The 14,025-nt window shown below is 42.7% G+C and overlaps 1 protein-coding gene across 1 annotated transcript in view; it reads right to left on the bottom strand.

Moving 5' to 3' along the window:
• The window catches only part of COL4A5 (collagen type IV alpha 5 chain), a 175,710-nt gene that overhangs the window by 76,331 nt on the left and 85,354 nt on the right, over positions 1-14,025 (bottom strand). The window contains exons 18-24 of the mRNA XM_083159363.1: positions 12,905-12,946; positions 11,883-12,012; positions 6,263-6,427; positions 3,919-4,002; positions 3,478-3,567; positions 2,003-2,073; positions 578-760 (exon numbers count right to left, since the gene is read on the bottom strand). Coding sequence (XP_083015489.1) covers positions 578-760; positions 2,003-2,073; positions 3,478-3,567; positions 3,919-4,002; positions 6,263-6,427; positions 11,883-12,012; positions 12,905-12,946 — 765 coding nt within the window. The remainder of the gene's footprint in view (positions 1-577; positions 761-2,002; positions 2,074-3,477; positions 3,568-3,918; positions 4,003-6,262; positions 6,428-11,882; positions 12,013-12,904; positions 12,947-14,025) is intronic.

Below are 14,025 nucleotides of genomic sequence, written 5' to 3'. Positions count from 1 at the left end.
AATCTGGCCCTAAGAGCTTTATTTAAACATAGTCATTTTCCATATATGAGATACATACTGAATGGAATACATGACTAATGTTATACAAAACTCTTCTAAAGCATTTTATAAAATCTGGGTTCCCTGGCATGCCACGCAAAACGTCCCTTCTCCATTTGAAATAGGTTATGTATTTTTTTCTCTTCCTTTTTTTATTTTTCTACTTTGGTGTCCACCCACCTTTCACCTTTCCCATTTAAATGAAAAAAATAAATGGTTACTCTGTGATACGCAATATTTTGTCATAAGTTTTGGGCTATTTTTGATGTTTACTGATGAATGTATGTGGTACTCAGCACAGCCGTGCCCTCCAGTGATCCGTACTGTAACTAGCTGGGTAATGGTGGCGCCAGCCCTGGTCACAGTGAATCAGAATAAAAGCCTGTACTGAGACAGTGGTATGGCATAAATTGTTGATTTTTAAAAATATTATGTAGATTTAAGAACTCCATTATGAGAACCAGGCTTTGACCCTGAGGAGATAAGAAGCTTATTGCACCGGTTTTTAAATAATATAATGGGAAAAAATACAACGTACTGGTTCTCCTTTAGGACCAGGAAATCCCGGACTACCATCCCTTCCAGGGTTACCATCCTGACCAGGACTGCCTGCTGGACCTGGGAATCCTGTGTCACCTTTATCTCCCTTCTGTGAAATCCCATCACCAGGATCACCTTTAGGGCCAGGACGGCCAGGGCTGCCAGGAGAACCAGAAAATCCCTGTGAGAAGAAAAGTTAGTGCATGTTTATCTTTTGCAGACTTTATAGCACAACAAATGATCATACCCAGCTTCATTGTCTCTATTGTCTGACACAAATAGAGAAAAGAGTTGGTAGAACCAAAGGGACAAAGACCTATACAATCTAAATTTGTTGAATAAAGCAAGGATTTGGTGAATTCAGAAGTGGATTGGGATTTGTTTCCTGCTGAATCACCATGCCGAGAAGGGAGATGAGCACCATCCAAAATGAAGGGCGCTATTGAAGATCTGCCTCTGGCATACAAGGCATGTGGAATTCCAAGATACCAATGATGGGACAGTTAGTGAAAAGTTACAAAGAACAAATCAAGTCACTCATGTATGTGTATCCCCTGTGGCCTCTGAGGCCAATATGATCACTATGTATATTTCAGGTATCATTTTTTTTTTATCTAAAGGACTTTATTTCCTTGATATCCCTGCATTTGTCACATTACAGGTCGGCATTGCAGCATATGTATGAGATAGGGAATGACTCTCCCTCCACCATCTAGTTTATCATTTATTGTGGAACCTTCCAGGTCCAGTGCACATCCTCAAGGTCTGCATTTTTACCATCTGAACTGTCCCTCCAAATGCATCTAGGTCACGCACAGCGCCAATGTCCAGTGAGTTACCTGTCCCGGATGCAATGCACACACTGCCAGCCGATAATGTTGTGGTACACAACAGTTTATATTCTCTGATAAGAAAAAGTACACATTTGACTTGGTGTTTCAGCAAACCATCGAGAGGAGTTTGATAAAGTCTGTAGGATGAAACAAGTCAGGGGTCCCCTAAGAACTGGGTTTGGACATTGTTAATTCAATTTGTTCAGTGAAATGGCTACTAGGGAATAGGAATAGCATTGTGTCTATCTGCATGCAACTCAAAATAAGGCCCAAAGAGTACTTACTGTCTGTGCAAGTTGAAAATTTGAGGCTTCCACTAATCTGCAACTGAGATGGGCTTAAAGCATCAGTGCTGAGGACGGAGATCTACCCAAAAAGAATCTGGGCATGCCTGCGTTGTTTCAAACACACCCAGAAAACGGCATGTTTCCAACCCCAAACACCAGCTTACTGTCACTCAAATTGTGAATGCACTGAGGTTGCTAAGTGTTCGCATTTTCATTTGCAATTTGAGTCAACCGATAATCGGTCGACTTGCGTTATCTTTCATTTTTATTTTTATCAAATGACCCTCTACATTACACACTTACTGGCGGTCCAGGGGAACCTGCTAAACCAGAAAGACCGGGATCCCCTTTTGACCCAGGAAAACCAGGCATCCCTATTGAGGACAAAACAATTGGATAAATTAGATGCAAATAATCGTAATTCATTATTATCACTTTCTATTATATTGTGTATATTACTTCTAGATGTTATTTGTGTGATCAAGCTTTAGATTGCTTTCAACCACAGTTTAAGACTATGGGACAAATTTACTATTGAAGTTGGGATGGGAGTATTGAAGATGGCATATTGCAGGCAAGAGTGCCGGGAGAGGAGCCGCTCCATCAGGGGAACATGGATAGGGAAAGTATGTGTGCACTGTATGTGTGTTAGTGGGTGTGTATTAAAGTTATACTTTTCTGTGTCTGTTTTCTTTTTTATACATTGTTTTCACAGTAGAACTACAAGTCTATGCAGGCCAATTAATGCCCCGCATGCTGGTTCGCCGAGTCCCAGCATGCGGGGGAGGTCTACTGTGAAAACCAATGTATTTTTTTATTCTTTTCTTTTTAACACCAAAAAATCAGCACGCCACCGACTGCCCAAGGGTGTCGGGGACATCCCAGGGCTTTAGCCTTGGATGGGTGAAGTCTGGGGGAGAGGGATCCCTTTATTGGGGGAGGTGCCCACATCCCCTAGGTACCCCGCTCAGGGCTGACCAGTCACGGTAGTCATGTTTCGGCCATGAGACCTTGTATAAAAAGTTTCCCCAGGTTGCAGCATGACACCTCTGGATTTTGGAGCCTGCTGCTGGTATTTTTTGGAACCAGGACAAGTCCAAGAACCTGGTTCTGGCATCTTAAATACGGGGGATCCCCACTAATTCCCCCCCCCCCACCCGTATTTGTGAAACCAGGACCGTTTCAATGATCCTGGGGCTGGTTATGCTCAGGCGGGGGGACGCCATGCCAATTTTTTTTAAATGTTTAACTATAACACACCTTTTTTTCCAACAGATTCATGCAGAGATATGTTCTGTCAAACTCGCCAGGCTGGACCTGGTCTATTTATTTTGCGGTTTTTATGTTTTCTATAAGAGAACATCGTGATGTGATTTTTAAGGTGCAATTTTTTTTCAACAGGTCAAAACGTGTGAATTTAACAGTAATTCGCACCCTATTACATCTGCGATTTTTGGAAAAATGTGCAAATTCATCCTTTTTTTTTTACCTAAAAATCACACTCTATTACATCACGCCCCACGAGTCTGAATACTCATTAGTACCCCATTTTAGAACTACAACTTGTACCCCATGATAAGATGGACGAGCAGCATCCAGACCTTTTGATGGTTACATCTACCATAGGTAAATGTATTAATAATTATCACATTCTAAATATCTACTGCTAAAAATAATGCTGTTATTGATAACTTCAAATATTAAAACAGAAATATGTCAACTTATTCCATGTCTACCAGCATCTCTTCCAATACGTTTTAGATTAAGACTGCATTTACCTGGGTTTCCAGGAGGACCAGGGGGGCCGGGAGGTCCTTGTCCTTGAATATCATTGCCTATGCAATTGAAACAGGTTTCTCCTTTATCACCTGTAGATATGTAACATGGTACAATTACTGCACTGCAACTACAAACAGATGAGGGATTAATATCACTTTAGGTTTAGGCTGATTTCAAAGTAAATGCTGTGATGCAGTAACATAGATTCAATACCAACAAATTCCCTGTGTAACCAATAAAAACATACATACGTGATCTTTCTTATTCCCATGATTACTTTTACATTTTAACCCTTGTATACGTATATGTAAAAATATAGAATTACAGCACATTGTTGAGAGAAGTAATGAGAAAACAGAGAAACAAGATGAAACAAGGAGAATTCATGGTTTAGCCTGGGAAATGTATAGCGGTGGCACAGCCAATGGCGTAACACCTACCTTTCTGTCCTCTTTCTCCAAGGAGTCCTGGAGAGCCTTGAAGGCCCGGAAGGCCAGGTGAACCTTTCTCACATAAGGCTCCAGCTGAACAAGAAAACTAAAGTCATTATTTTTCAATGAAAGTGTAAGTAACAATTTAAATCAGTAGCATACCTTCATCCCAGTTGACTTGAGGCAAGATAAATATTGTCGTCGTCCCCCACCACACACACACTACCTTATATAAATATATGTATGAATGTGTGTATATGTATATCTAGCTATCTATCTATAATTTAATTTAACCAAATATATTGCTTATATATTGTAGTTATACCAGGAATTATAACCCGTAACCTGTCTCACTATAGGGAGATACCTTACTGATAGAGCTATTTGCTCCTGCGCTGTTCTTATGCAGATTCTCACTATGTATAATTCTTGGTTCACAACTATTGCTATTAGGCAGGGCATGTAGTGTAGTAACCTCATATAGCTAGAAGTCACATTCTGCCTATGCAGGAGCAAATATCTCAATCAGTAAGGTGTCTGCTTATAGTGGAACAAGTCATGGATCTAATACAGATTGTGACACTTGCAAAAATATACTTAGAATAAAGAGAGTGTGACATCTATTTCCCTGCTAGGAGAGGGAAACAGATACAGAAACCTGCAGGGTAAGAGATGTGCCCCCTTGGGAGCAGGAGCCCAGCGGCAGATGACTCCATTGCCTTCCAGAGTTATGCCTCTGATTTAAATTACTATTTTGTATCACCACAAACAAAACAGCTAAGCCATTCGATGTAAGGCACAGCTCATTGAAATTTGATTGAACAGTACATAATCCAGTAGCAGTGGCCGAACTCCCGGAGGCAATGGAGTCATCTGCCGCCAGGCGCCAGCCTTAAAGGCAGGGCTGTGGAGTCGGAGTTGGAGTCGGAGTCGGAGGCAATTTCGAGTACCTGGATCCGGGGTCGGAGTCGGCAAACAATGCACCGACTCTGAAAATTATAATTAATGACTTCTCTACTGTAAGAATAAAGACCAATGCATGCAGTGCCTCACATAACCGCAAAACGAACACATTAAGTGACCGTGAAAAAGCATGCTTTTCATGTGCTTCACTATATGGCACGCAACGCACAATTCGGAGCACCAATACTTATAAATGTATTCTCCCTTGTAGTTTACAACTTATTTCCAACGTTCAATAAGGTTTTCAATACCTCGTTGGTAGAAATCACCTGGTGTAGACTCTAAAAATTCATTCAACCAAGCTCTCCCACCATACGCACAAGATCTTTTTGCGCGGATTAAGATCTTGTTTCATGCGCGGGGTCGTTTGTTTACCTTGGCTAAGCCATTCCTTATGCTGGTTCATATTGATGTACAGGCACCATTTTTCGTCGCCAGTAACGATTCGGTAAAGAAATCGTTCCTTGTGTCCATGAATTGAACAGTGACGAGCAAGCAAACCAGCGGAGATTGTGGCTCGTTGATTTTTGTTGTCACAAAGCATGCCGAACTCATGCTCCACACTTCTGAACCTTTCCTATTGTTTTTGTTCCCAAAACAACCAAATAATGTGGTTTTTATCTTTGAACTGGTAAAGTTCCTGTTCCTGATGTTTATGCCTACTGCTACTATCCAGCCATTTAATTAGTTAATAAAAAAAATTAATAAAACTTTGTTTTCATTGTGTTTGTCCTTTGCTTAAACCAGGCATGTCCAACGTTGGCCCTCCAGATGTTGTGAAACTACACATCCCAGCATGCTTTGCCACAGTTTTGCTATTAGAGAATGCTAAAACTATTGCAAAGCATGCAGGGATGTGTAGTTTCAAAACATCTGGAGGGCCAACGTTGGACATGCCTGGCTTAAACTGTTCAATACAGTAGACTGTTGGCTTTCCAGCCTCTAGTTTCTGTAGTAATAATATGTATGTTGCCTTTCTTTCCTTCAAGGAATGTATCAAATACATTCGCATATTAATACAGAGGAGTCGGAGATGAGGAGTCGGCATCAGGGGTACGAGGAGTCGGGGTCGGAGTAGGAACATTTATCTACCGACTCCACAGCCCTGCTTAAAGGGGGCACTGACTCCATTGCCGACTATGTTATGCTTATTTGTAAAGGTGCTGCCGGCAGTACCCTTACAGCATGCAGTGGCGCCCTGACACTATCCCTGACACTATCTCGCTCTCCCCTCTCATTTCCTCACTTTCCTGACGCCAACCTGACATTCTTTCTCTCTCGCTATCTATTCGCGGGGGGAGTTGAACCTACGCCACTGTCCAGTACAGTCAAAAAATGTAATGCACCTAAGTGATAACAAAAGGTACAATTTCTTAAATGTCCATAGCACCTGATGATCCTGGTGGACCTGGAGGTCCTGGAGGACCAGGGAATCCTGGACGGCCATCCTGCCCGGGGGAGCCTGGTATGGATATTCCGTCAAAGCCTGCATCTCCCTTCTGTCCTCTTTCTCCTGGAAGGCCAGGCTCGCCTGGAGGTCCAAATGCAGAGGTACCTAAACAAGAGCAGAGACTACACATTTCAAAATACTATTTAGAACAGGTTCTATACATCCCATTTCCATTCCTGGAAACAAGATCATTTGATAATACTCTATTATACACAAAAACAACTATATACCTCTCAGGTAGATTTTATTTCTACATGTTATTTATTTAAATATTAAGAAAGGTGGGAGCAAAACACATACATATGTACATACATAAATATATCAGTAAACAAAGTGAAATATCAATATGATTAAATATTCTGAATAGCATTAGTATGGAAATAGTGATTACATCTTCACCACTGATGCTCATATTGCAGTGGTTATACACTGCTGAGGTCACCACTGATGCTCAATTTGCAGTGGCTATACAATACTGAGGTCATTACGATGCCCATATTGCTATGGTTATACACTGCTGAGGTCACTACCAAAGCTCATATTGCTGTGGTTATACACTGCTGTGGTCACCACCAAAGCTCATATTGCTATGGTTATACACTGCTGAGGTCACTAACAAAGCTCATATTGCTGTGGTTATACACTGCTGTGGTCACCACCAAAGCTCATATTGCTGTGGTTATACACTACTGAGGTCATCACCAAAGCTCATATAGCTATGGTTATACACTGCCAAGGTCAGCATCGATGCTCATATTGCTGTGGTTATACACTACTGAGGTCATCACCAAAGCTCATATTGCTATGGTTATACACTGCCGAGGTCAGCATCAATGCTCATATTGCTGTGGTTATACACTATTATGGTCATCACCAAAGCTCATATTACTATGGTTATACACTACTGAGGTCATCACCAAAGCTCATATTGCTATGGTTATACACTGCTGAGGTCACTACCAAAGCTCATATTGCTGTGTTATACACTGCTGTGGTCACCACCAAAGCTCATATTGCTGTGGTTATACAATGCTGTGGTCACCACCAAAGCTCATATTGCTATGGTTATACACTGCCTAGGTCAGCATCGATGCTTATATTGCTGTGGTTATACACTACCATGGTCATCACCAAAGCTTATATTGCTGTGGTTATACACTGCTGAGGTCATCATCAATGCTCATATTGCTGTGGTTATACACTATTATGGTCATCACCAAAGCTCATATTACTGTGGTTATACACTACTGAGGTCATCACCAAAGCTCATATTGCTATGGTTATACACTGCTGAGGTCACTACCAAAGCTTATATTGCTGTGGTTATACACTGCTGTGGTCACCACCAAAGCTCATATTGCTGTGGTTATACAATGCTGTGGTCACCACCAAAGCTCATATTGCTATGGTTATACACTGCCGAGGTCAGCATCGATGCTCATATTGCTGTGGTTATACACTGCTGTGGTCACCACCAAAGCTCATATTGCTGTGGTTATACACTACTGAGGTAATCACCAAAGCTCATATTGCTGTGGTTATACAATGCTGTGGTCACCACCAAAGCTCATATTGCTGTGGTTATACAATGCTGTGGTCACCACCAAAGCTCATATTGCTATGGTTATACAGTACACTGCCAAGGTCAGCATTGATGCTCATATTGCTGTGGTTATACACTGCTGAGGTCATCACTGATGCTTATATAGCATACACTGCTGAGGTCACCCCTGGTATTCAGACAGATTGTGGACATTTGTAATGTTAACACCAGAATCTTGAGTTTTACATCAAAAAGGTTAAAATGTCAAAATCCAACATGTAGCTAACCCTACCATTGCTTACAGCTACAGTAGAGTTAGATAAAGCATAAAAATTGCCTGTCGACATTGTCAACCGGTGACACTTTTTCAGTGTTGACATGTCAACATGTTTACGTGACATATTATGTCGACAGACAACACAATTATCAAGAATGCCTCCAAATACTTGAATTGAAATGGATTTATTTCAGACACTAGGTCTTTGACATGCTAAAGAAAAATGATAGCTGCACTGCTCAGGAGACCACACAAGGGATCCCATGACATATCAGGATTCTGTTTTGAATTTTTTAATATTTCTGAAGAATTGTGCAAGGTGCGTGTGAAATGTGCAGTAACTCATTCTATTATACTTTTTTTTACCATTATCAAAGAAACCACAGTTTGGAACTGGTTCTGTGTGGAATTGGATCCTTAACCTGAAATATATCTCCTACCCCATCCATCGTCCATCCTTCCATCTTGTGATACTACAGTGAATAAGCTGAGGATTGAGGTGCTAGACTTCACAGACTATTAAGGTCTATCATCACCACCTCCTGGGCGTGTCCATCACCGCCTACTAGACGTTTCCATCAACGCCTACTGGGCATCCATGCAAACTAATGGTGACTTATTTATGTATATAGGTTTCAGAATGAATCATTTCCGCCATCACAAAGTAGAAACAGGGACATTGCGTGTCAAAGACGTGCTGCAAAATTGACACTGTAATGCACATTACACATAATGCCACACACCATAATGCCCATCACACGTAATGCCACACACAGTAATGCCCATTCCACTTAATGCCATACACCGTAATGCTCATTACACATTTTGCCAGGGCTTGACAAATCTTTGCAAAATAGGGACAACAGGGATGCCAAAAATTGACCTTGTAATGTCTATTACATGTCACACACCCATTACATATTGTAGTATATGCCATAATGCCCATTTACATGTTATGCCAGGGCTCGACAACTTTTTTTAAAATAGGGACAGCAGGGATAGTGCACGCCAAAGGCACTAATAATGCCGGGCACTATCTCTGTGGAAGCTGGAGTGCTGGAGACCGGAGAAGGTTGGATACACAGGGATGAGCGCAGCTCCCTGCCTACGCAGCCTGGCTGCACAGGCAGACACCATTGCTATTTTTCAGCTAGCAGAGGCTGTGCGTGACATCACGCAGCTGCCCTAAAAATGGTATGGACACGCCTATGCCACCCCCACTGCCCATCAACTGCGATCACATTCTTAAGGGATGCGATCGCACTTAGAGTTTCTTACCCATGTGCAGAAGTGTGAAACCTGTCTAACAGTACTCCACTGCATGGTTTGCTGTGATTCTTGTCATAGGAGGACTTTTCTTGGTACTTGTTTCCTAGAACGGCGCCACCGATTTTTATTGTAAGCATCGGGTCGGAAAAAGTGCGTTGATCGCATTGCATGTCAACCAAATCGCATGCGATGCGATCGACCCGATTTTTACATTGGAATCAATGTAAAATGGTCCCTGAGACCAGATTTTGCATTGATTTTAATGTAAAATGCCCCAAAACACCCCATTTCCATAGAAACACCCCCCCCCCCCTCATGTTTGAAAAGCCCCCCATTGTTAACGCCACCGACCGTTTCATACCCATACTATCCACGTCGGCGTGGAGATGAGAATAGAAAGTGTGGCGAGCGCAGCGAGCCCCGCGACGGGACGCGGATACCCTCATCGCAGACTTCACAGGTATCCGCGTCCGCTCGCCACGCTTTGGGCTCGGTGACTCGCTGCACTCGCCACACTTTCTATTCTCAACTCCACGCCGACGTGGATAGTGGGGGTATGAAAAGGTCGGAGGACGCGTACCGCCGCCGCTCGCCGCGCTTCGGGTTCTCGTCAATACCGGGGTGGCGTTAAAATTGGGGGGGGCATTAACCATACTTTTTACACATATTCAACGTGAAATTGGCCATATTGGCCCATTTCACATTGTCACCTATGTAAAATCGAGTTGATCGCGTTGATCACATCGCGGGCCATTATAATGGCCCGCGACCGACGCTATCAACCCGTTTTTTACTTTAAAATTATTTTAACATTGTTCCCTATGGGAAAATCACGTTGATCGCATCGGTCGCATCGCGGCACCTTATTAGGGGCTGCGATGGACGCGATCAACGCGATTTTCACTTTTACCGGCAATTGAGCTTGTAAATGTAAGAAAATCGGGTCCATCACGTCCATCGCATGCCTTAAATACCTTAACTTAAGGCATGCGATGAACCCCGATGGGCGCCGTGCTAGGAAACAAGTACCCTTTTCTTTCTTTATTCTGATCAGGAGTTAGGTCAGGGTCGGATTATTAGATACATGTTTCCTAGCACGGCGCCAGCGATTTCAATTGCAGGCATCGGGACCCAAAAAATTGCGTAGATCACATTGCATGCAACCAAATTGCATGTGATGCAATCGACGCGATCAACGCGATTTTTACATTGGAATCTATATAAAATGGTCCCTGAGACCCAATTTTACATTGGGACCAAGGTAAAATACACCCTAGACCCCAAATTTCATTGCATACCCCCCTGGGTCAAATGCCCCCCCCCCTTCCCCCCCCCATTGTTAATGCCACCCCACTATTGGGGCCCGAAGCGCGGCGAGCGAAGCGAGCCCCGCAAGGGGACACGCATTACTTCACAAGTATTACGCGTCCCCTCCTGGGGCTCGCTGTGCTCGCCACGCTTCGGGCTCGGTGGCTCGCTGCGCTCGCCACACTTTATAAAATCAACTCCACAACGATGTGGATAGTGGGGGTATGAAAAGGTCAGAGGACGCGTACCACCACCGCTCGCCACGCTTCGGGTTGGCGTCAATAGTGGGGTGGCATTAACAATGGGGGGGCATTTCACATATAAATTACCCATAAGGGTGGGTATACAATAAAAAATGTGGTCCATTGGGCCATTTAACATTGTACCCTATGTAAAATCGCGTTGATCGCGTCGGTCGCATCGCATGCCATTATAATGGCATGCGATGGACACGATCAACGCAATTTTATCATTGGCAGCTAATTTAACATTGATCCCTATGTAAAATCGCGTTGATCGCGTCGGTCGCATCGCATGCCATTATAATGGCATGCGTTGGACGCGATCAACGCGATTTTCTCATTGCTGCCAATAAAGGCTCAAAATAGACAGAAAATTGGGTCCATCGCGTCCATCGCATACCTTAAGTTAAGGTATGCGATGACCCACGACGGGCGCCGTGCTAGGAAACAAGTACCGATTATTTTTAAATATTTTTGGAAGAGGAGCATATAAGGTAAAGATATGGAGATTCTTCAGACCCTGCTGCTCACAACCACCAATACATTTAGTAGAAGAGAACTGCAGCACTTTCTAAGCTGAAGGCAACATCCAAGCTGCTCTGGGAAACAGTATCCATTACATACAATTAGTTTATAACATATAGGAGAGTGTAGCTGAGTAGGTGTAGCATGGTTTACACGCTTACACGCTTACTACAACACGGATGTTCTTAGGACAAAGATTCAGGTAAAGTAAACTATAGTGAATGCAAAATGTATCAGTTGTAATTCTTAAAAGGAAGAAGAAGTAAAAGAAAGAAGAAAGAAAAAAAGAAGAATAAGAAAGAAGAAGCCACTCAACATAGCATGTTGTTGGTATTATTATTACTATGTGTGGTATACAGATTTTGTATATTTGTATTTTGTCTATATGAACCTCACCTTGTGGTCCGGGTAGACCAGGAGGACCATCTAATCCCGGATAACCACGATCTCCTTTGTTTCCGGTTGATCCTGGGGAACCAGCATTTCCTTTTGGTCCAACGGTAACAGAGGTGCCTCCTCCAATGACCTGTAAATATTGTATTATTTTTTTAGGCTACAGTATATGCAGCTTTTGACTGTGGCATACCGTATGACATCATTACTATATTCCGTTTCTTTCTAGACTGTGGAGATTAGTTATAGAGCTGGAGGATATAAGGTACTGACATCAGACTCTAATGTACTGCACTTTGCAGCCTATTCTGCTTTAGCAACTACAAATTGCAGGGCAAAACTACCATACTTACAAACATACCTGCTCTCCTTCCTCACAATGTCGATATTCTTACCCTTAGAGGAATCTTAATTAGTGCCAACACCTCTGTGAGCGATGTGCAAAATATCCACTAAAAATCTGTCTACTATTGTAAAGCGCAACGGAATCTGCTGCGCTATATAAGAAACTGTAAATACTTCTAGGCTGGGAACACATTATGCGATATAGTCTATGAATGATAATTTAACTATCTCCCTTGAATTGGCTTAAACTCCCTAAGCCCAAAAGTGCATACACACTGAATGACCTGGTTAATAATATTGTTCAGCCGCCACATCCAGAAGCATGCTGTATTTGAAGATATATTCAAAATTTAACCGCATGTACAGAGAGTATCCTGAAAGACATGTGCTATTGCTATTATATCCCTATAGATTGTAAGCTTGCAGCAGGGCCCTCTAACCCCCAAGTCTGTCTGTTGTTACCCAGTTTGTTTTATCACTGTCTACCATTGTAAAGCGCAACGGAATCTAATATAAGAAACTGTAAATAAATAAATAATTGTGTGAATTCGCAATCCTTTTGATTATTGAAAGACTGATGTGAACCCAGCTAGATTAGTCCTATTGTGTATGTATTTCTTATTTACCACATAAACACTATTTGTGGGGAATTAAAATGTCAGATATAGTAAAAGTCTCACTTCTCCGGGAGGTCCAGGGAATCCACGATCACCTTTTTGACCCTGAAACAAAATTATAATCATCACTTGCAAACACAAAGAGAATAAGACAGCAAGAGAGAGACAGGATTTCTTCAAAGTGAAGTGATGCATAGAATATATATATACTTTTTGTATGTACAGGTTAAGTATCCCGTATCCAAAATGCTTGGGACCAGAAGAATTTTGGATAACGGATTATTCCGTATTTTGGAATATTTAAATATTTCAATGATGTATTTTGAAGTACAGATGGGTCTTTTCCCATCTTTGCAGGGGATGGAGCTGGTGTCGCCAGCCGCCATCCCCCACCAGCGCCATGGCGATCGTGAGAAGGGGACGCGCGCGCACGAGAGGCGCGCGCGTCCCCTTCCGACGGCGCTTCCATACGTTTCCCCGGGTGCCCGCCGGCTTGCCGGCGGGCACCCGGGGTCCCCGCCGACTGCCCGCACCCCCCACTAACCCCCCCTAACCCTGTCCGTCTCCCTGAGGCGGAGAAGGACAGGGTTTCCGTCGCGCTAGCGACGGAGACTGAGACGCACGCGCGTCTCAGTTTTCTCGCTGGCGAGGCTGCTGGCGGGTCGCCAGCGCGTACGTTCTGGCGACCCGCCAGCAAGGATGTACAGCATGACATACTACATATCTTGCATTTATGCTGTATAAACACATCAACCACCTAAAATGCAAACAAATATATTTTATTTGTTCAAAAAACAAGGTTTCAAAACATAAAACAAAATTTGTGTACTATCTCAGATATTGAATTTGAATGCCAAGCAACCATTTTCTTGTACATATATAGTGAAAGTTACATATCATGTCCTCAGTAGTGCTGTTACAAATGTCCCCAGTGAGTTTTTAGCAAAAAAAAAAAAGATTTTTTTTCACTTTCTGGAATGTCTGGTTTTCGGAATAATTCGGATAACGGATATTCAGATACGGGATACTCAACCTGTATTTGGGTTGTGTTTAAATACAATATTGTAAGACTGTAGTTAACCCATTTTTACCAGCTGTACATTTATGACCAAGGCTGGCAGATCCTGGGCTGAATGATCTTAAGTGCAGGCATCTTAATATAGTCAATGATAACTGGGTTCAGG

Source organism: Crinia signifera, chromosome 9, assembly GCF_055691185.1.
Source record: "Crinia signifera chromosome 9, ASM5569118v1, whole genome shotgun sequence".
NCBI classification, from domain to species: Eukaryota; Metazoa; Chordata; class Amphibia; order Anura; family Myobatrachidae; genus Crinia; species Crinia signifera.
This window is presented reverse-complemented; position numbering and strand designations above follow the sequence as displayed.